Raw genomic sequence first — 24647 nt, forward strand, 5'->3', positions numbered from 1 at the left:
AGAACATTTATAATGGCTGATGCAACAGGTTCAGAGGAAAAGGACCGAACCATTCCACAGTTCTCGATTGTAAAACTCAGATGAGAGATACTGAGAGATTTGCATCGGTTGTACAAAAAGTACACCAACTTAATCATAGTTAAAGATAAATGGTAAATTAAGCAATGCCACAGTAGAACATTAATTCAGAAATGAAATAACCCCAAAAGTGACCTGATTGAACCAGTCCACTCAAAATAAGTGTGAAGATTCAAAGTAGCATACCTCTGCTATATCAAAATAAAATATCTCATAACCCAGCAAAATTACCTTGCCAACCAGTTACCTGTAGTTTTCTATATTGCCTTGATACACAATTTAGCGTAGCTGTAATAGATGTGTTAGCATATAGCTGTTCCATCCATAGACCCACATGAGCAGAGAGGGCTTCACAGCTTTGATGACATTATCTATTTATTCCATGATGAATGTAGCAATCTCCCCCCTGTTGCCCTGTCTGCCTAATTTGTTATGATGTGACACAGTGGAGGCTTGGTCGACTTGTTGATGGTAGGTCCAGCAGCTAAGTGGGATGAGAACTCCAAAAAGACCACGAGGCTGACAAAATATGTATTTGTTTTGATTTGTTTAGTTCTGGTGTCCGAAAGACACCAGATTTATGGTTTGCAGTAGAATAGTAGGCTACATACTCAACAGGATTTCATTCCAGTTTGAGTCTACAATAGTTTGAGTTGAAGTGGAAATTGCTGAAACAAAGTCATAGATGCACATACTTAAGCAATAATACATGAGAGGCCATGTGTTATGACATTTTTATCATGGCTGTAACATGTTCATTGACCACCACAGCCATGATACAAATGTCATAACACATGGACTTAAGTGTATTATTGCTTTTATACAAAGGGTTACCAGCACAAACCCTTAATGTGATGCTACATTCACTAACAATGGTTGTCAAGTGCAATTTTAGGCGTTCTCTGGTTGTTAGTTCTATTAGTATTGACTGCCATGTAAAGTGCTGGTTGATAGTTCCACAACTTTTCAGGTTGCTATGGAAGCTCTACCCACCTTGCTAGCTTGCCTATTACACAGCTAACACAATCACTTCAGACTGAAGCTGGAAAGATAACAAACTAGCTGCATTTCGTTTCGTTTAACCTTTTCTTTGAAAAATGTCAATAAAAATGATGCTTATTCATGATTTCGACTGACTGAGAAAAGCTGCCTGTCTGTCTTGTCCCAACTCCCGACACCTTCATTACTAAGGAACACCGTAGAGATCTAAAGTTGATAAATTGCATGGCTGGGCAGTGGATCTGTCTACATAGTTGTTGTTGTAGTAGTAGTAGTAGTAGTAGTAGTAGTAGTAGTAGTAGTGTAGTAGTAGTAGTAGTAGCACATTGCTCGGTAACAATGGCATTTTTCATGAATGTACTGGCAATGTGTGTGTTGTGTAGTATGGGCAGGACAGACGAACAATGGGAATTCCAAACCACCCGTTGTATAATAGACTATTAGGCTACAACTGAGATAGGTTGGAAACATACTGCATGACAGACCATGTATTGGGAACATATATTATCTAGCATTTGTCAATTTAATGTGGACATAATCATGGCCGCAAACCCAAGAGCTTTGTCTTAGGGTAGACTATCTAGTCCAAATGCCCCATCAGAATTCTCCCTTTCCTCCCATTGGTTAAAGGTCAAGTTAAAGCTGGGAAGGAAGTATATCTGCAGGAGAACCCAGATCCACCTGGGTGCCACAGTAACAACAGGGCAGCGAACCACAACCGAGCATGAATCACTTAGCGGAGCAACAGTGAAATTTGTCACCTTTTGCAGCAGATTACCTCCTGACATGAGTACAGTTATTACTTTACAGGATCAGGGACAGGGACAGGGAGGGCTGGGGAGGGGACCACTGAGCTGGTCGATTATCTCTGAGATCTGGCTACAGCAGGCCCCCAGGCCTGGCCTTATAGCAGCTCAACAAAACATCACCATGAAAAATAAATTTAAAAAAGACATCACCATAGCAACACCCATCCGTACACGCTCCAGTAGGTATATTTCACTGGCCATCCCCAAAGCCAACACCTCCTTTGGCTGCCTTTCCTTCCAGTTCTCTGCTGCCAATGGCTGGAATGAGTTGCAAAAATCACTGAAGCTGGAGACTTATATCTACCTCACTAACTTTAAGCATTAGCTGTCAGAGCAGCTTACCAATTACTGCACCTGTACACAGGCCATCTGTAAATAGACCACCCAACGACCTCATCCCCATATTGTTATTTATTTTTCTTGCTCTTTTACACCCCAGTATCTCTACTTGCACATCATCATCTGCACATCTGTCACTCGTGTTAATGCTAAATTGTAATTATTTATATTTATTGTCTTACCTCCCTAATCTTACTACATTTGAACACACTGTACATATATTTTTCTATTGTGTTATTGACTGTACGTTTGTTTATGTGTAACTCTATGTTGTTGTTTTTGTCGCACTGCTTTGCTTTATCTTGGCCAGGTCGCAGTTGTAAATGAGAACTTGTTCTCAACTGGCCTACCTGGTTAAGTAAAGGTGAAATAAAAATAAATAAATCAAAATTACTCCCTCCCCTGGTCTGGTAGGAAAACAGTGTACCAACCATGGGTGTGTGTATTTTGCATTTGAGTAATTTACGCTATCCAGAGCGACTTACAGTTAGTGCATTCATCTTAAGATAGCTACAGTGCCTTGCGAAAGCCCCCTTGAACTTTGCGACCTTTTGCCACATTTCAGGCTTCAAACATAAAGATATAAAACTGTATTTTTTTGTGAAGAATCAACAACAAGTGGGACACAATCATGAAGTGGAACGACATTTATTGGATATTTCAAACTTTTTTAACAAATCAAAAACTGAAAAATTGGGTGTGCAAAATTATTCAGCCCCTTTACTTTCAGTGCAGCAAACTCTCTCCAGAAGTTCAGTGAGGATCTCTGAATGATCCAATGTTGACCTAAATGACTAATGATGATAAATACAATCCACCTGTGTGTAATCAAGTCTCCCGTATAAATGCACCTGCACTGTGATAGTCTCAGAAGTCCGATAAAAGCGCAGAGAGCATCATGAAGAACAAGGAACAAACCAGGCAGGTCCGAGATACTGTTGTGAAGAAGTTTAAAGCCGGATTTGGATACAAAAAGATTTCCCAAGCTTTAAACATCCCAAGGAGCACTGTGCAAGCGATAATATTGAAATGGATGGAGTATCAGACCACTGCAAATCTACCAAGACCTGGCCGTCCCTCTAAACTTTCAGCTCATACAAGGAGAAGACTGGTCAGAGATGCAGCCAAGAGGCCCATGATCACTCTGGATGAACTGCAGAGATCTACAGCTGAGGTGGGAGACACTGTCCATAGGACAACAATCAGTCGTATATTGCACAAATCTGGCCTTTATGGAAGAGTGGCAAGAAGAAAGACATTTCTTAAAGAGATCCATAAAAAGTGTTGTTTAAAGTTTGCCACAAGCCACCTGGGAGACACACCAAACATGTGGAAGAAGGTGCTCTGGTCAGATGAAACCAAAATTGAAGCTCTGAAGCTCTGAAGCAAGCTTCCAGAAAATTGGAACGGAAATGGCGCCACACCAAACTGGAAGTCTTCCGACTAGCTTGGAAGGACGGTACCGTGCAGTACCGAAGAGCCCTTACTGCTGCTCGATCATCCTATTTTTCTAATTTAATTGAGGAAAATAAAAACAATCCGAAATTCCTTTTTGATACTGTCGCAAAGCTAACTAAAAAGCAGCATTCCCCAAGAGAGGATGACTTTCACTTTAGCAGTGATAAATTCATGAACTTCTTTGAGGAAAAGATTATGATTATTAGAAAGCAAATTACGGACTCCTCTTTAAACCTGTGTATTCCTCCAAACCTCAGTTGTCCTGAGTCTGCACAACTCTGCCAGGACCTAGGATCAAGAGAGACGCTCAAGTCTTTTAGTACTATATCTCTTGACACAATGATGAAAATAATCATGGCCTCTAAACCTTCAAGCTGCATACTGGACCCTATTCCAACTAAACTACTGAAAGAGCTGCTTCCTGTGCTTGGCCCTCCTATGTTGAACATAATAAACGGCTCTCTATCCACTGGACGTGTACCAAACTCACTAAAAGTGGCAGTAATAAAGCCTCTCTTGAAAAAGCCAAACCTTGACCCAGAAAATATAAAAAACTATCGGCCTATATCGAATCTTCCATTCCTCTCAAAAATTTTAGAGAAGGCTGTTGCGCAGCAACTCACTGCCTTCCTGAAGACAAACAATGTATATGAAATGCTTCAGTCTGGTTTTAGACCCCATCATAGCACTGAGACGGCACTTGTGAAGGTGGTAAATGACATTTTAATGGCATCGGACCGAGGCTCTGCATCTGTCCTCGTGCTCCTAGACCTTAGTGCTGCTTTTGATACCATCGATCACCACATTCTTTTGGAGAGATTGGAAACCCAAATTGGTCTACACGGACATGTTCTGGCCTGGTTTAGATCTTATCTGTCGGAAAGATATCAGTTTGTCTCTGTGAATGGTTTGTCCTCTGACAAATCAACTGTAAATTTCGGTGTTCCTCAAGGTTCTGTTTTAGGACCACTATTGTTTTCACTATATATTTTACCTCTTGGGGATGTTATTCGAAAACATAATGTAAACTTTCACTGCTATGCGGATGACACACAGCTGTACATTTCAATGAAACATGGTGAAGCCCCAAAATTGCCCTCGCTAGAAGCATGTGTTTCAGACATAAGGAAGTGGATGGCTGCAAACTTTCTACTATTAAACTCGGACAAAACAGAGATGCTTGTTCTAGGTCCCAAGAAACAAAGAGATCTTCTGTTGAATCTGACAATTAATCTTAATGGTTGTACAGTCGTCTCAAATAAAACTGTGAAGGACCTCGGCGTTACTCTGGACCCTGATCTCTCTTTTGAAGAACATATCAAGACCATTTCGAGGACAGCTTTTTTCCATCTACGTAACATTGCAAAAATCAGAAACTTTCTGTCCAAAAATGATGCAGAAAAATTAATCCATGCTTTTGTCACTTCTAGGTTAGACTACTGCAATGCTCTATTTTCCGGCTACCCGGATAAAGCACTAAATAAACTTCAGTTAGTGCTAAATACGGCTGCTAAAATCCTGACTAGAACCAAAAAATTTGATCATATTACTCCAGTGCTAGCCTCTCTACACTGGCTTCCTGTCAAAGCAAGGGCTGATTTCAAGGTTTTACTGCTAACCTACAAAGCATTACATGGGCTTGCTCCTACCTATCTCTCTGATTTGGTCCTGCCATACATACCTACACGTACGCTACGGCCACAAGACGCAGGCCTCCTAATTGTCCCTAGAATTTCTAAGCAAACAGCTGGAGGCAGGGCTTTCTCCTATAGAGCTCCATTTTTATGGAACGGTCTGCCTACCCATGTGAGATACGCAAACTCAGTCTCAACCTTTAAGTCTTTACTGAAGACTCATCTCTTCTGTGGGTCATATGATTGAGTGTAGTCTGGCCCAGGAGTGGGAAGGTGAACGGAAAGGCTTTGGAGCAACGAACCGCCCTTGCTGTCTCTGCCTGGCCGGTTCCCCTCTTTCCACTGGGATTCTCTGCCTCTACCCTGTTACGGGGGCTGAGTCACTGGCTTACTGGGGCTCTCTCATGCCGTCCCTGGGGGTGCGTCACCTGGGTGGGTTGATTCACTGTTGTGGTCAGCCTGTCTGGGTTGGCGCCCCCCCCTTGGGTTGTGCCGTGGCGGAGATCTTTGTGGGCTATACTCGGCCTTGTTTCAGGATGGTAAGTTGGTGGTTGAAGATATCCCTCTAGTGGTGTGGGGGCTGTGCTTTGGCAAAGTGGGTGGGGTTATATCCTTCCTGTTTGGCCCTGTCCGGGGTGTCCTCGGATGGGGCCACAGTGTCTCCTGACCCCTCCTGTCTCAGCCTCCAGTATTTATGCTGCAGTAGTTTTTGTGTCGGGGCTAGGGTCAGTTTGTTATATCTGGAGTACTTCTCCTGTCCTATTCGGTGTCCTGTGTGAATCTAAGTGTGCGTTCTCTAATTCTCTCCTTCTCTCTTTCTTTCTCTCTCTCGGAGGACCTGAGCCCTAGGACCATGCCCCAGGACTACCTGACATGATGACTCCTTGCTGTCCCCAGTCCACCTGGCCATGCTGCTGCTCCAGTTTCATCTGGCCTGGGCCCTAGGACCATGTCCCAGGACTACCTGACATGATGACTCCTTGCTGTCCCCAGTCCACCTGGCCATGCTGCTGCTCCAGTTTCAACTGTTCTGCCCTACTATTATTCAACCATGCTGGTCATTTATGAACATTTGAACATCTTGGCCACGTTCTGTTATAATCTCCACCCGGCACAGCCAGAAGAGGACTGGCCACCCCACATATGCTCTCTCTAATTCTCTCTTTCTTTCTCTCTCTCGGAGGACCTGAGCCCTAGGACCGTGCCCCAGGACTACCTGACATGATGACTCCTTGCTGTCCCCAGTCCACCTGACTGTGCTGCTGCTCCAGTTTCAACTGTTCTGCCCTACTATTATTCGACCATGCTGGTCATTTATGAACATTTGAACATCTTGGTCATGTTCTGTTATAATCTCTACCCGGCACAGCCAGAAGAGGACTGGCCACCCCACATAGCCTGGTTCCTCTCTAGGTTTCTTCCTAGGTTTTGGCCTTTCTAGGGAGTTTTTCCTAGCCACCGTGCTTTTACACCTGCATTGTTTGCTGTTTGGGGTTTTAGGCTGGGTTTCTGTACAGCACTTTGAGATATCAGCTGATGTACAAAGGGCTATATAAATAAATTTGATTTGATTTGATTGAACTTTTTGGCAACAATGCAAAACGTTATGTTTGGCGTAAAAGCAACACAGCTCATCACCCTGAACACACCATCCCCACTGTCAAACATGGTGGTGGCAGCATCATGGTTTGGGCCTGCTTTTCTTCAGCAGGGATAGGGAAGATGGTTCAAATTGATGGGAAGATGGAATGAGCCAAATACAGGACCATTCTGGAAGAAAACCTGATGGAGTCTGCAAAAGACCTGAGACTGGGACAGAGATTTGTCTTCCAACAAGACAATGATCCAAAACATAAAGCAAAATCTACAATGGAATGGTTCAAAAATAAACATATCCAGGTGTTAGAATGGCCAAGTCAAAGTCCAGACCTGAATCCAATCGAGAATCTGTGGAAAGAACTGAAAACTGCTGTTCACAAATGCTCTCCATCCAACCTCACTGAGCTCGAGCTGTTTTGCAAGGAGGAATGGGAAAAAATGTCAGTCTCTCAATGTGCAAAACTGATAGAGACATACCCCAAGCGACTTACAGCTGTAATCGCAGCAAAAGGTGGCGCTACAAAGTATTAACTTAAGGGGGCTGAATAATTTTGCATGCCCAATTTTTCAGTTTTTGATTTGTTAAAAAAGTTTGAAATATCCAATAAATGTCGTTCCACTTCATGATTGTGTCAGTTTTATATCTTTATGTTTGAAGCCTGAAATGTGGCAAAAGGTCGCAAAGTTCAAGGGGGCCGAATACTTTCGCAAGGCACTGTAGGTGGGACAATCACATATCTCAGTCATAAACACATTTCCAACCACAGTTTTTATGTGAGGGAAGTCATATCGTATAAAAAAAAATCACAACAGCTGTGATGGAAACAGGAAGTTTCGGTGTAATTTTATAAATGCCAACAGATCATTCGTTCGTTCTATATGGTGGGATCTGTTTGTGTCTGTAAAATGTATTATGTGGGAAATGTCGGTGGAAATGCCATTATGCGCAAATATGGGTACTGTGGGATTATTTAAGATACTCTTTGATGAGGGTTTCAGATGTTTTCGGGAATATGGACAGGGACTGGATTGCTCAGATCTGTAATGCTCAGGTATTTACTTTACAGGAATAAGAGAGGTAGAGAAGGGAAGCCAGGTAATGTCCTGCTGTGTAGAGTAGGTGGTATACAAGTATTATGTCCGTTTTTCAGTGCCTAAATTTGACATGAAGCTGTTTGTAACACTTTCAAAAAGCCATTAGTGCAATGGCTGTTTAGGAACAGATCCACTGTGGACCAGGGTCAGTCCTCGTTCTCTCGCTGACAAAGAGAGCCTCTTTTAGTAGGAGTCCAGGACAAACTGGCTTCATCTCTCCACCTATCCTCTTGGGTGTTTTTCAACTCGCCTTGCGGTGAGAGAGAGAGCTGGCACTTGATGGTCGGTAGGCTGCATGGCTGTGGCTCTCGGTCTCCAAGACGGGATGTGGATTGTTCTGCACTGCTGTGAATCAGGGGGGTTAGCGGAGAGGGGGGGGGTTAGCGTATAGAGTATCTTTATACAGTAATGTTAATGAAAAGTGCATAGATACATAACCTCTTTTACAAATCTATTGCAATTGTATATTGGACAACTTTGTGATTACTCAACTTGGACAAAGTTTTCTGTTCAACTTGGACAAAGTTTTCTGTTCAATAGTAAACATACTTAATGACATTTAAAGTAAGTTTGATTGTAACTTTCATGGCTAGTTATATGGTTGTGCATTATACAACTGTTGTTTATTTGACTGTAGTTGAAATGAAGTGTTACCCGACTAACACCCATACTAACTGACAGTTTGTATGCATCTTAAATACTCTTTTCTTTTAGTATTTTATCTGCCACTCTTTTAGACTCCTTTGCAATTCTGGCCAGGCTTATGGCTGCATCTTCTCTGATAATTGAAGAATATTTTGTTATTATCTGTTTTCATTTGGAAATCTTGCATTTGAAGACATAAAACTGTAAGACTTGGCTGTGTTGGCCAACTCTGGGCTAAAGTTATTTTCTCTTAAAGTAGTTTAGTTTCTTTGAAAGTCCTACTAATTAAAATTGTCCATCTGTCTCATTCCATTATAATGCAATTGATAAGGGAAGTTATACCTTGTCAAAAAAGTGATATACTTTTGGTGAAAATCAGACAATAGAACCTCAATAGTATTCTGTACTGTAGTTAGCTACTTGTAAAACTACAAACAGTTTGCTGTGTATCTGAATATGCCTATTTCCCGTGGTGTGCACATTTGACCGTAACACATACAAACTAAATGTATTTTACAGACGGGGGATCTGAAAATGAGGGCAGTTATCCATCTTGGAAAGTCCCTCACATTTCCTCTTCTTCTGACACGGAGCTCAGTACTGACGATTATTTCTCCCCTTCCTTAAACTCTCACAAACACAGTCCCAGATCTTACTGTCCTTCTCTCTTCTCTCTATCCTGACCTCTGTCCCCTCTCTCCTCCTCCACACTCGGCCCTTCTCTCACGTCATTAAATGTCCTGTCTGCCTGTGTATACTATCTGTCCCTTGTGGCGCTCTATGCTAAATTCCATCATTAAAACCCATTACCCAGCTATCAAAACCCCCTTGTAATTCCAGCTAATGATCTAATTTCTCTAAGTGTCACCCGTGTCAGTCAGCAGCAGGGCGCCGGCAAACGTCCAAAGGGGTCTGGTCAGAGTACCCCATACCCCCCCCCCTTCCACCCATACCCCTTCTCTCCACCCATACCCCTCCCCTCCACCCATACCCTCCCTCCAACCATACCCCTCCCCTCCACCCATATCCCTCTCCTCCACCCATACCCCTCCCCTCCATCCATACCCCTTCCCTCCATCCCTCTCTCCTCCACCCATACCCCTCTCCTCCACCCATACCCCTCCCCTCCATCCATCCATCCCTCCTCCATCCATACCCCTCCCCTCATCCCTATCTCCTCCATCTATACCCCTCCCTCCATCCATCCATCCCTCCTCCATCCATACCCCTCCCATCATCCCTATCTCCTCCATCTATACCCCTCCCCTCTATCAATCCCTCTCTCCTCCATCCATACCCCTCCCCTCCATCCATCTCCCCTCCACCCATACTCCTCCCCTCCATCCATCCCTCTCTCCTCCATCCATACCCCTCCCCTCCATCCATCCCTCTCTCCTCCATCTATACCCCTCCCCTCCACCCATCCCTATCTCCTCCATCTATACCCCTCCCCTCTATCAATCCCTCTCTCCTCCATCCATCCATACCCCTCCCCTCCACCCATCCCTATCTCCTCCATCTATACCCCTCCCCTCTATCAATCCCTCTCTCCTCCATCCATACCCCTCCCCTCCATCCATCTCCCCTCCACCCATACCCCTCCCCTCCATCCATCCCTCTCTCCTCCATCCATACCCCTCCCTCCACCCATCCCTATCTCTTCCATCTATACCCCTCCCCTCTATAAATCCTCTCTCCTCCATCCATACCCCTCCCCTCCACCCATACCCCTCCCCTCCATCCATCCCTCTCTCCTCCATCCATACCCCTCCCCTCCATCCATCCCTCTCTCCTCCATCCATACCCCTCCCTCCACCATCCCTATCTCCTCCATCTATACCCCTCCCCTCTATCAATCCCTCTCTCCTCCATCCATACCCCTCCCCTCCATCCATACACCTCACCTCCATCTATACCCCTCCCCTCCATCCATCCCTCTCTCCTCCAAAAAGAGGTTAGAGAAATCAGTGGCCTACCAAAAATTACACGACAGGGTGGCGAGGGATAGTGTGTGTGTGTACGTGCGTGCGTGTGTGACTGCTCAAATATTCCACTTTAATAGCTAGGCCAGATCAACTAGGGGTCTGATTTTGGTCAAACGAAAAGGTGGGAAAAGGAGAGAGCCAGGTAAGAGAGAGAAATGCCTGCTGTTTGACAAGAGGCCATTCTAAATCCCATACACATCCATCATAAGTGAAGGTTTATGTACTCTGAAGGGGCGATAATAGCATTTAGCATTTTCACACAGCTTCCTGTCGTCTGGATTTGAGTGGAGAGAAAGAGGGGTGAAGAAAGTGGGGTAGAGGACACGGGTCGTTTCTTTTCCCTCCTTCCTCCTCTTCCTCACAGTCTCCTTCCTCCTCCACATAGGCTCCTTCCTCTCCTCTCCCACTCTCCGGGAAATCATTCCCTGAATTGGAATAGGGGCCCTGGGGCCACCGGGGCGCCCAGTCACTCGTTTTTTCAAAGTGGATAATTGACTACCTTCGCCTGGTAATTTGTCGCCTGCATATGCCAGCTAATACATCAGTGGGAGAGAAGCCCACACACTCTAACCTCACACACACACACAGAGGGCCCAGCCCCCCCCCCCCCCCCCTTACCAAAGAGCCAGGAGCTGGGAATGAGAAGAGGGTTTGAAGTGGTGGAGGAAAAACCTGAGATGATACATGGGCCCATTGTGGTATAATGACTCCCAAATACCTTTAAGCAGAGCAGAGTGTAAACCTGTATCTATACTAATCTGGGAGGAAATATGACTGTTTACACATTAAACGGGACTGCAAAAGAACCAGCTGTAGAATTAATTGTGCAATCAGGACATTGGAAAGAAATGTTGTACATGGCCTCTCTATTGCCGAGACCACATTTATCATCGCTGAGCTGGCGGTCCCATTCTTTTATGTTTACCCCCCTCCTCTCACTTACTGTTTTAATGTACCCCCATCACCAAACAGATTAGGATTATTGCGACAAAACAACGGTATTTTATGTGTTTTCAATAGCGGTGTCAGTACCTGATGTATTTATCATGTGTTTCCCCGAGACCTTTTCTCTTCAACGTTCACATCATGCTCAACGGAGGGAATGGAGTTACAGTGTTTAAAGTCTTTGATTATTGTTAATGCCATACTTGATACACTTATATTGAGGTAGTTTTTATATGCCAGGCGATCCATAAAACAATATATAAACGTATATTTTTATTGATCCGTCTTTCGGATGGGACGTTAAACGGGTGTCCTGACTCTCTGAGGTCATTAAAGATCCCATGGCACTTATTGTAAGAGTAGGGGTGTTAACCCTGGTGTCCTGGCTAAATTCCCCATCTGGCCCTCAAACAATCACGGTCACCTAATAATCCCCAGTTTACAATTGGCTCATTCATCCCCCTCCTCTCCCCTGTAACTATTCCCCAGGTCGTTGCTGTAAATGAGAACGTGTTCTCAGTCAACTTACCTGGTAAAATAATGAATAGTTATTATATTTGTTCATCTTTATGTAGGTATATTTATTAATGTGCTCATAAAGTATACATTTAGCATGTCACCTTTCATTTGTATTGTGCAGGCTACTGTAGATTTGAAAAATATTTGTTTTGTATTTTGTATCTGCCTTTACATTTCTTTCTATGCAATTCCTCAGCTAATAGTTCAAAAAACGTGTCTATTTTTATTTAGTTAAATCCTTGTCTCTATTTCTATGATATCCCTTACATAACATTTTCAGTAGTGTTAGCCTCTACAGATGCAGTATCTTAATTTGATCAACATGAGACAGGCAAACTTACTTGCAATACAGGACCTACAGATGTAGCATCGTACTTTGATCACCATGAGACAGGCAAACTTAAATGCAATACAGGACTTGTAAAACGTGTCATGTATTTGAGGTTTAAAAAGGCTTCTGAAGTTTTTAATTTAAACTTTGACATTTCAGACTTGATTTTCCCTTACGAAAAATATATCAACCCCTACAAAAATGTCCATGAATTATAATCCACATAATAATTCACATTTCCTATTGCTGCAGGATTATTTTCCTGCTGTAGCAAACTGGCTCAAATGACGATCCTACATCTGCTACCACTAATATAACGCAAGTTAAGGTAGAAGTGGTGGTGGTCGTGCAGTACAATGGCGTGATTTATCATCTGATGGTCCTGTGTGGAAGCATATTATTCTCCCTCTCTCTGGTGTAAAGAGGTGTAGGCTCCAGGCCCCAGTTTTTACCTTGCCCTTGTTCCAGGCTGCGGGCTGGAGGAGAGACTAAAGTAAGAATGGGGCCACTGGCACCTCAAGGGTACTGTAGCTACTACAGCTCCCTGCTTAGAGCGGAGCTTGGAGCTTTTGGTTCATTAGACTCATAATAGCTTTTAGTTTGATATAGCACGCAAGGGTTCCCTTCAGTAATTACATTCATATGACGTACTCTCATATTTTTATTGTATGCATTTCCCATGTAAAGTAAGGGCTGCTCAATATCCCACAATAGTATACATAATATACTGTATACACATGACTCTAGGGTTTTCATTTTAACAATAGAAAATATCAAATTTCCATTGTGACGGTATTACAAAATGTTTTTTTTTAGGTATAGTACTATTCTCCTACACAGTCTACTGGTAATGATTTCATCATTTCCAAATAATGTATTTGTTTTAATAATAAAACATGACAATAGTAATGTGTAAATGTGTAACCAAATGACCACGGAAATGAAGGTATAGGTAGGCAAGAAGCGGTAAAGCTGAATATTCTCTGAGGAAAAAGAATGGCTTCAAAAGACCAAGACTACAGGAAAAGAAGGACCGAGCACGCCCCCATTCTCATCGACGGGGCTGTAGTCTACATCAACAACAAAATAACATGGTCCAAGCACACCAAGACAGTCGTGAAGAGGGCACGACAAAACCTATTCCCAATCAGGAGACTGAAAAGATTTGGCATGGGTCCTCAGTATCCTGACTGGTTGCATTACTGCCTGGTATGGCAACGGCTCGACCTCCAACCGCAAGTCACTACAGAGGGCAATGCGTACGTCCCATTACATTACTGGGGCCAAGCTTCCTGCCATCCAGGACCTCTATACCAGGTGGTGTCAGAGGAAGGCCCTAAAAATGGTCAAAGACTCGCAAGCTGTACCAGAGCCCCCAAGCCTAGGTCCAAGAGACTTTAATAATTCTACCTACAATATACACCTGCATATTACCTCAATTACCTCGACTAAACACATTGACTCTGTACCGGTATACCCTGTATATAGCCCCGCGATTGCTTTTTTACTGCTGCTCTTCAATCATTTGGTACTTTTATTTCTTATTCTTATTCTTTTTTCTTACTGCATTGTTGGTTATGGGTTGTAAGTAAGCATTTCGCTGTAAGGTCTACCTACACCTGTTGTATTCGGCACATGTGCCAAATACAATTTGATTTGATCAACGTTGTTTTCAGGGACTGAGTTAATGCTGCTGCTCTCTGGTCAATGAAGCTCTAGCTTCCTCTAGTGTATAAAAAAGGACGCTACAAGACAAGACATTTAAATACTAAATAAAAAACTCAAACTATCAGAGCTGCCAACTCATGCATTGTCCGTGAGACACACGCTTTTCACCCACTTCTCACGCTCTCAAGGAACACGTCTTATACCTCACACATTGAAAAGTACTGCTTTTGTTTTTCTAATTAGTCCATTGTGTACTCAGCGCGTTAACTTTTCAACTGTGCTCCAAATAGTTTTGAAATCGGAGCATCTTCGCCTGATATTGAACATCACGAACCTCCATCATTGTCCTGTATTGCCACAGCACTGTGAACCGTGGCACATTAAAGCATATGATTGGTCTAGTTATGTAAAGGATCAAGGGGATTGGATGCGTGTTTTAAAGAAACGCCCTTCAAGACTAGAGTGGAGATGAATAGAAAACGTTCTCTGGAGTTTAGTAATCTGCTGTCTAGACCGGGTGCGTCCTCGTGCGCCATTGCGCGCATGTTGATTTTGTCCATCCACACCAGGCGATCCAAGACAGCAGGTTGAAATATCAAAACGAACTCTGAACAAACTATATTAATTTGGGGACAGATAGAAACACATGAAACATTCATGGACACGTTGCTAGCTAATTTGTCCTGAGATACAAACATTGGGATGTTATTTTACCTGAAATGCACAAGGTCCGTTTTTTCTGAATCTTTGTAGAATTTTGACCCATTTTGAGTCACACAAAATTGTGTGTTCTCTACTCTGACATTTAATCCACAGATAAAAGGGGAACCCTATTTTATTTATCCTTTAGCAGCCAGAAGCTGCCAGCAGCAGCCTAGTGTTGGGCTGGTAACTGAAAGGTTGCTGGATCAAATCCCTGAGCTGACAAAGTAAAAATCTGTAATTCTGCCCCTGAACAAGGCAGTTAACCCACTGTTCACCAGTAGGATGTTGTTGTGAAAAACAACAACAATGTGTTCTTAACTGATTTGCATAGTTTAAAAAAGGTAGAAGTCTTCTGTGGATTTGACATGTTGATTGGCAACCAACTTTAAGGTGCATTACCACCACCGACTGGACTGGAGTGTGGACCTCAGTTCATCTTTCAATCACCCATGTGGGTATATGCTCCTAAAAACCAATGAGGAGATGGATGAGGTGGGATTTGCAGTGCATCAAGCATCAAAAATAGAATCAAGTTCTATTTTAGCTCCTGGCTACGCAGACTCTCGTTGACGCGCTCTGGCAGTTTAGATGAAATGATTGAATAACATCTATGTGTACATTTATTTTGCACGCAACGCGAGCGGTGTGGTCAGCATGTAAGAAGAGCAGCAACGCGAGCGGTGTGGTCAGCATGTAAGAAGAGCAGCTCCGTAGTGCTGTTTCATGCACAATATTGTCAACAAAAGGGGGTTGCTGTTACTCCTGTCCCTATTGCAGAATGTAGCCCTTTGAAGTCGATTTAATCCACATTTAGCATTTAGACCCCTCGTTTGTTGATTGTCATTTAGGCTGTGACAACGCAAAGGCAGCAGGCACAAAGACCTACATTATGTTTTAGCAAGGAAGTTATGTAGGGTTATTTGATTTGTAACTATGACAATAATTTTGTCAAACAGATTGTGAACCCAAAAGTGTACATTTGAATCTAGATGGGGGACAATAAATATATAAATCATTTGGTTAGGGTGTACGAGCAGATTTCTGTCATCTTGTCGACGGGACATTTTATAATCTATTTACTTGACTTAGTCAGTGGAACAATTCTTATTTGTAACAATGGACTAAAATATAGGGTGATTACGGTGGTCGTCAGCAAGAACACTACTGATATTCCCCACACTTATTGTATTATTCCACTTCATCCCAATTTTGCCGGTGTAATCTGCATATTTAAAATCTGATATGCCTACCTGTGTCCGGAAATGCATTATTTGAGGTTATGTATTTTTGTAGCCATTCATGGACAGTTTTGAATAAGTCATACAAATAAGCATTGGATATTAAATGCTCCAGGAATCAAATATAATTGTTGACATTTTAGTATTGTGCACATGCTAGGCAGAGATGGTAGGGGGACTCACAACTCATTTTAGTATTGTGCACATGCTAGGCAGAGATGGTAGGGGGACTCACAACTCATTTTAGTATTGTGCACATGCTAGGCAGAGATGGTAGGGGGACTCACAACTCATTTTAGTATTGTGCACATGCTAGGCAGAGATGGTAGGGGGACTCACAGCTCATAAACACGTCATATTTTGTCTATGTAGCGTAAAATGATGGCAAGGATCTTCAACTAGTAGGCATAAACCACCTGAATATTGATATTCATTCTATTTTTCTTGAAGGTCTGGTGATTATGAGAAATGTATTGTTATAACAACAAGAACATTTTCAAACACCCAGCACTTGGGAAACATAGATCAGGGGCGGTCAACCTTCCTGGAGTACAAGCAGGATTTTCTTTCAGCCCTATTTTAAAGAGAGAGTTCACCCAAATTACAAAATGTTTGTGTCATTACCTTGAAAGCAGTCTATGAACAAGCAGACTGCAATCTATGATTTGATTGCCCACTGCTATCAAGCATTAATATAAAAATGTCATTGTTGTAGTGGTAACCCTCGCCTGCATGTGCTGCATACAACTTTCCACCTGAGAACAGGGCTTAATCCCTGCTTCCAACCTTTCCACTGTTTCTGTCATTTGCCATATCTCATTTCACTACTGTTTGAATAAAGTGTCAAACCACCCAAAAATCTAATGGTAAGTTGTTGAATTTTGAAGTCATGTCAAAATACCTCGAATTGCAATAAATTAGCTTTAAAACATAGCAAATCTCCCTCCAAGCTTTCTTCAAACTTTGGCAGCCCTGTTTTCATTATATTACTTTGTACACTAGTTGATACTAAAGTCCCATAGAAAACCATGAAATGTTTAACTCTCCTGGCCTCAAGTGCTGTTCAACCATTGAAGCTTCCTTGGGGGCAATGACATGAAATTTGATACCACCTGAACTCATTCACCCAGGTATGCATTGACATCAAATAGGCTGTCAAATTCAGATGACAAAAATACAAAATGTGTAAAGATGACTATATAGAAGAAAAGGAGCGGGGTTTGAAACAGATACAATTGGCATAATAGATTGCATGCATTGTAGTAGTAGCATATACTTCACACGATTCTCATCCATCTCGCGCAAATATTTTGTAGGCTACTCTCTCCTCCAGATGTCGCGGTTTCGCAAGCTCTGCCGAATGTCCAATCAGAAACGGTTTCCGTCTCGTTGCTATATCTTCACACCCGGCTCTTTCTCATGACAGGTGAGTTTGCAGAATTTTCCTAGCAAAATACAGGTCAACATATCCTCGCATGTAGACCATTTCAATTTTCAATAACACAATTGCTAAAATGTTTGTTTCTTCTGGTTGATGAACTTGACTTCTTAACACACGTCCTCCTATGATGTTTAACATACCTCTTGATACTACTCTTTACTTTTCATCGTGTGTCATGTTCTTCACACCCTTTGGATAATACTTACTATACGTGTTTGTGTGTGTGGGCATACCATCTGTAGGTTACTGAAGCAAATGTTCACAGACCAGATATAGCACAAGTAGGCTGCTACATGCTGTCTTGTGTTCTGTTTCCAAATGCACAAATAAACACGGACAGTTAGGAATGCAATAAAGCATTTGCATCAAGCTATCTTTTTCAAGACCTCTTTCGTTTATCTTGAATAACTAAATAACCCTTCACATTTTGACTGGCTTCATAACATGCTTACACCACCTCAGATACAGGTCATGCAACTGCTGAGGCAGACCACGCCTCTCTAAAATCGTGTTCCAATCAGAATATCTCATTACTGTTGCTACCAGTGGTTGCTACTCATTTTACAGCCATTCCCTATTTAGAACGGTCTTGGTAAATTAGCATGTGGCCAATGATCTTAAGTATGCAAATGTTCGACATGACCCCAAATCGCCAATAATATCTGCGTGTACAGCAGATGAGTTGCTTCATTTTCAACAGCGAACGATCAACGGTGTATAGTGACAAAAAATCGCTAGCACAAAAAGGGATATATCAGCAAGCAATATCTTTGTTTCTATTTGGATTTTATGTGCAAGATGACATTTGAGGAACTAAGTGGGGAATATTCTACAGAAAGGTAAACTATACTTTTAAGCGCTTTTGCATTTGCCAATGTTGTCAGTACAATTTGTGAGTGACTGTTCTGTCACTTAACTTGACAATCAAGCCATGCATGCATTCAATTTACGAAAAAGAATGCGCAAAACTTCAATGTACTTTTATTCAGATATTGAACTACAGTTAACTTGACCTAAACTTTTATATTGTTTACTTTGTTAACTAGCTAGGTAACAGTAGCTTGGCTTGGTTGAGGTTTATGCAATATTTGAATATGTAGCTAGCTAACGCCAGCTTTTCTGTTCAGCTCACTTACAGTTTAGCCTACTGTAAATGCCGGTGTCAGGTCACTTTAGGGTAGCACACTTTTGACATGAACTAAAAGCTTCAGTGTATTCGACTATCAATGTACTCATCATACAATAATATTAAGTCAATTATGGAGTGACATGCACCGAAAATCAAACGCGATTTCAGAGTTTCAACTTGCAAATCAGTCATTTTTACTCGCTACCTACAGTAGCTACCTAGCTAATGCTAGTATACCAAAGCCGGCGCCTGCTTTTGGCTGTAATTTACCAGGCTGATAGATTTAGCCCTGGCATGGCCTCCTTTTCAAGAAGTTGAGCTTTGGCCATGAATATGTGAAAGTTGATGTGAATTTGATGTTAGTTCTAACAATTCGTTCCTTTCGCTGTTGTAGGATGGATACAGTGACAAAAGCCTTGGAAGAGGTTCTCTCATCAGCATTACCCCAAGGATGCATAACAGTAGGGGTCTATGAAGCAGCTAAATCATTGAATGTGTAAGTAGGCTTCGCTTAATTAAAATCAATTAAAATTGCAATGATGTAGTTTTTGTCTATGCATGCCTGTTTTAGAATGTCTGCAATTTGGGGGCAGGTAGTCTAGTGATTAGAGCATTGGGCCAGTAACCAAAAGGTTGCTGGATTGAATCCCTGAGCTGACAAGGTAAAAATCTGCCATTCTGCCCCGGTAGGCCATCATTGTAAATAAGAATTTGTTCTTAACTGACTTGCCTAGTTAAAAAAATGTTTTAAATTCATGCGCTATTACTGCGTTACTAACCATTTTTCTGTTACTTTCTTCAACAGAGATCCAGATAATGTGGTTCTGTGCATCCTGGCTACAGATGACGAGGATGTAAAGGACGTGGCCCTTCAGATCCACTTCACCCTGATCCAGGCATTCTGCTGTGAGAATGACATCAACATCCTGCGAGTGAACAACACCAGGCGTCTGGCAGAGATCCTTGGAGGGGGAGGGAAACAAGGGGGAGAGCCCATGGACCTGCACTGTGTCCTGGTCACTGTAAGTATCCATTTCCACTAATATACACTAAAATATGTTAAATGTAGACTTCAAAGTGACTTTCAAACAGACCAGGGTGCTAAAAATGTCTCCCAACATTTATTTTATTTTACTGATGCACTTGAGACACTCATGCTCTGAACTTGTCAGAACACACCCAGTAATTACTCACTCCTTGAGTCCTGTAGCGCACCACTCAGTCTTGATATCTAGACTTGCCGCTTGTGGGATTTTCATTTAGGCAAATAACTTAATTGCTCATAGTCTTGAAACCCCCAGGTTTCTATCTATTCCATTGTCATGTTAGGCCTACATGTCATAAAACAGGCATTTGGATCCTTGTGCCACTATTGACTCATTCTCTCTTTTTCTCTTGTCTGTGCAGAGCCCACACTCCTCGTCCTGGAAAGACCCAGCCCTGAGCAAAGTGAACCGCTTCTGCAGGGAGAGCCGCTGCATGGACCAGTGGGTGCCCATCATCAACCTCCCAGAGCGCTGAAGGGCTCCCCCACCCCCCAACAGCAAGGCCTGCGAAGTACTCTCTCTGAACAGGAGTAGTGTAATCCCTGATGGACACACTACCCTGGGGAAATTCCTGATGGAGGAAAAACAAGATAAACGACCACAAAATAAGGCATTTCGAGAAGAAAAAAAGATCAGACCCTGCCATCTAGATGGGATACAAAAGAGGATGGTTTCCACTGGGCTGGTGGAGTTAAACTCTCGGCTATGGCAGTCGAGGCGAGATGAGGCACATTTTATGTTCGGTCACGAAACCGACGTCTGTGCTTTTTAACAGAAGATGGACACACTGTACAGAAGGATAAAAGCATGTATGGCAGAGCACTTCACCTTGTGGGGACTTTAAAGAGGGAATAGCAACAAAAATAGGCACTGTTGTTAAGAGGACCATGGCCTTGGCGTCTCTCTGCAGAAACAGAGCACTTGTAGAAACACTGGACTTTTGCAATTTCATTTTTTATTCACACTGTTGATGTTGTCGTTACTTTTGTTTTGTAATTATTTAAAAAGGGAAGGGCTAAATATCTAATGAATATTCAAGATACTATGCATTCAGTCAGTGTTTCCAATGCCAAATGTTTTTTACTCAAGTGAAAAGTTATTTTTTTTACAGTTAAGTTATTTCTTATGATATTTAAATGTATTTATATTAGCAATTTTTTACCATTATCTATATGAAATTCTCTGCAAAAGCACAAATGTATTATTGTGGTCAATAAAACATATTCTTGGAGCCAAAACTCGATGGTCCTTCGCATTCATTTTTTTCAAAATTTCTGGAAATGTAACAAAGCTAGTTGAACTTTGACCCCACAACATTTGTATAGGGAATCACATGCGATCAGAGGTCACCCTGGGCTCTATGCACTCAGTGACATCCTCTTGCCAGGTGACAATAGCCCCACCCCCACCACGCTTTGTCAGCATGATCGTGCTCATTCATCCGTATGCCTTCCCCTTTTCATCGTCCTGAATTCAGCCCACGGGTAAGCTGAGAGCCCTTCCTGCATACCTCTTTGAATGCCTCACACCTACCTGCTGCCTCGCTAGGAAAAGTACTGCACGTGTGCAAAGTGCACCCACAGTGCTCACGTGCACATTTGACAATCCAGGTTTCTGCGTAGTACACACACGCGTTGATTGTCCACTTGCATGCAGAACTATCTGCTGAACAAGACAATAGTGAGTGCTCAGGTGAATAAAGGTAGAATGGAAACAGAAACACTTGACTGCTTCAACTAATAGAGCATATCCAGGGGAACATAGTACATATCAATCGCGTCAAATAACAAACATATTACAAAACCTCTGCTGAGTGAGGTTATAGCGTAAACTTTCCCCCAATTATCAAACACATGCTGCTTGCGAGGAGGCTGTTTGAGCCGGTTGCTGTTTATTAGCATTTCGCACGGAAGGTGCGGTAGAGAGCGCATGACTTTACGCCCTTGGAGAGTTGTGTAAGGTAGACACTGCCGTGCGTGTAGGTTGTTTAACACGCTCTCCCCCAGTCCTTCCTCTACATGCTCACAGGTGACGCTGGCGTTGGGTGTGGATGATGTCAGAGCTGATGCAAAGCAGGCTTTCCCCTGGTTTGTCATGATCACAAGAGCTTGTCACCTTTGCACAGGAAAACAACGTTTCATTGTAGATGGCTTTAATTATCTTCTAGAATGTGTTTAATGATTAACAACTCCAATATTGCTAATATTTTTATTGGTGTTTTTTAATCGTTTTTCATATTTTTGTACTCTGACTGCAAATCATTTAAATGGATTCTATGATATTTTCATCAATAATAATGTATATTATATATTAATAACACGACTGGGTAGACCCTCCCAACAGCACTGTGTTAAAGGTTACCATGTCGTAACTAAGGTGTGTGGTGACCAGTTGAGGGTGTGACACTGATGTCATGTGGTATTGTGTTGGTGGTGTTTGGGGGAAAGGTTAGATACAAGTAGGGGAAGTGTGATGTAAGGTTTATGTTGGTACTGGAAGAGTTCAAGTCAGTCACAGGAGGAATTTTACATTCCCCAGCCCTTAGTAACTACCCAACCGGCTCCTTGGGTATCCCTGTGTTTTCCGGGTTATTACCATCGACATACGCAAAAGTTGTATAGGGGGTTTAAGGAGGTTGTATAGGACAATAAATACTCAGGTCATCAAAATAATCAGAATCATATTTTTCACTGAATGTAATACAGGTTACTCAACAGATTACACTCAACATGTTACTCTCAACATGTTACACTCAACAGATTACACTCAACATGTTACACTCAAATGTTACACTCAACATGTTACTCTCAACAGATTACACTCAACATGTTACACTCAACAGATTACACTCAACATGTTACTCTCAACAGATTACACTCAACATGTTACTCTCAACAGATTACACTCAACATGTTACACTCAACAGATTACACTCAACAGATTACACTCAACATGTTACACTCAAATGTTACACTCAACATGTTACTCTCAACAGATTACACTCAACATGTTACACTCAACAGATTACACTCAACATGTTACTCTCAACAGATTACACTCAACATGTTACACTCAACATGTTACTCTCAACAGATTACACTCAACATGTTACTCTCAACAGATTACACTCAACATGTTACTCTCAACAGATTACACTCAACATGTTACTCTCAACAGATTACACTCAACATGTTACACTCAACATGTTACTCTCAACAGATTACACTCAACATGTTACTCTCAACAGATTACACTCAACATGTTACTCTCAACAGATTACACTCAACATGTAACACTCAGCAGATTACACTAATAATACAATAAATATTGCAGAATATCAGTATATATAACTAGAGAAAATTAATCAAATACAATTGCTGAATAAATTGTGTAACAACAGTGTAACAACATCCTGAGGGAACACTTGGGGTAGTAGACAGTAGATCAGATGTCATGGTTTGGCATGGTCCACTGCACTGCTGAATGGGGGTGAATGAGTGGCTCGGCCTAACCGAGGGGCTGTGCGGGGGTGGGACCACCAACAGTGCAGAGGACTGTGCTGGGGTGGGTTCAACGCTGCCCCCCTCCCTCCCCGTCTCCCACACATCAGCACATTCCAACACACTGACACTGTGACTGCCAGGCTTTCACCAAGGGAGGCACGCGGTCAGTGGGCCTGCCAGGCCTTAGCAATGTGCCCACCAGGCTCGCCCTGGAACACAATGACATTGTGCTTGCCAGGATTACACTGTGTGCTTTGCGTCCTATACGCCTGCTTTGCACCGATATCAATACACTGTTACTGGGCAGCCAGGCTTCTGCAGGACACGGCGCCTAAAGACATCCACAGTAAAAGACTGTACTTACTGTGGCTTTCCCAGCTGCAGAGATGAACCATGTGCAAGAGAGAACAATATCTAAAATGTGTCATGTATACTCCCTCTCCGGCCTCTAGGTCATCAGACTGCTGATTATCCTGCACACCTGTCACCATCATCTCGCGCACCTCATGACACTCACCTGGACTCCATCACCTCCTTGATTATCTTCATGATATCTGTCACTCCCCTTGGTTCTTTCCTCAGGTGTTATTGACTCTGTTTTCATGTCGGTGCGTTGTTTGTATAACCTGTTTATTGTTTCCTTTATTTATTAAAACACTCCCTCCCTGAACTTGCTTCCCGACTCTCAGCACACTCGTTACAAGATGTCTCTTTTGGTTACTATCCAACATTTTCCTCATACTGAATTTTTTTTTTTTTTTTACCCACTAGCTGCCCGAAGACAAGGTCAGAAAATAAAGGGGAACAAGCTTCAGGCTTACAAATCCTTAAAATAGCACCTCATCTCTCATAAGTGGAAACCAGGGTTTAAGCACCTATTTTTAGCTCTCCCCAGTTCATTGGCCCAGACGGCTGTGGGCCGAGGCCTATTCTAGTCTCACCATGGTGAGGTATAAACACATGTTCGCTGGACCCCACGTAATGAGAGGAAACAAGGCTAGGCTATAGATAACTCACAGTAGCTTTCTTTAAGCCACATGGCTGGAGTTGAATCAAACTGTTGAGCTTGGTCTGCATCCCCTTTGTACAGATGTAGGATCTTGTTGCTGGATGACTTTCCTGCAATGCAAAACTTATAGTGTATTTTAGCTAGTAATTTCCACTTAGAAATTTGAGACTTGATTTTCCCTTACCAAAAATGTATCAACCGCTACAAAAATGTCCATTAATTATAATCCACATAAATAATCCTGCAGTTACAGGTTTCCTGCTGTAGCAAACTGCCTCAAATTAAGACCTGTATTTGTTAATTATTCCCTTTAGATATGAGTGATATTGAATGCTGCATTTTAATAATACGTTTCAATTCATTGTTAGATTGTCTTAACATAATGGGAACAATGGATTCTTGCACGTGGTAGTATAATTACATTTTTGTCATATAGTAGATGCTCTTATACAGTGTATACATTTTTCGTGCT

At 42.4% G+C, this 24647-nt stretch overlaps 1 protein-coding gene across 1 annotated transcript; it reads left to right on the plus strand.

Moving 5' to 3' along the window:
- Positions 1-18190: 18190 nt before the first annotated feature.
- Positions 18191-20901, plus strand: LOC115101822 (growth arrest and DNA damage-inducible protein GADD45 alpha-like). Its single transcript, XM_029621297.2, has 4 exons — positions 18191-18327; positions 19012-19113; positions 19423-19639; positions 20025-20901. The coding sequence occupies exons 1-4, from the start codon at positions 18278-18280 to the stop codon at positions 20136-20138; spliced, it is 483 nt and encodes a 160-aa protein (XP_029477157.1). The 5' UTR covers positions 18191-18277; the 3' UTR covers positions 20139-20901.
- The last annotated feature ends 3746 nt before the right edge of the window (positions 20902-24647 follow it).

Source organism: Oncorhynchus nerka, linkage group LG20 (genome assembly GCF_034236695.1).
Source record: "Oncorhynchus nerka isolate Pitt River linkage group LG20, Oner_Uvic_2.0, whole genome shotgun sequence".
NCBI lineage: Eukaryota > Metazoa > Chordata > Actinopteri > Salmoniformes > Salmonidae > Oncorhynchus > Oncorhynchus nerka.

What these genes read in the sequence shown, in the direction of transcription:
- LOC115101822 (XM_029621297.2), top strand. Translation starts at nt 18,278, where the DNA reads ATGTGCAAGATGACATTTGAGGAACTAAGTGGGGAATATTCTACAGAA. An exon ending in GCAGCTAAATCATTGAATGT is followed by an intron (nt 19,114 to 19,422) that starts GTAAGTAGGCTT and finishes TTTCTTCAACAG; the next exon opens with AGATCCAGATAATGTGGTTC. An exon ending in TGCACTGTGTCCTGGTCACT is followed by an intron (nt 19,640 to 20,024) that starts GTAAGTATCCAT and finishes TTGTCTGTGCAG; the next exon opens with AGCCCACACTCCTCGTCCTG.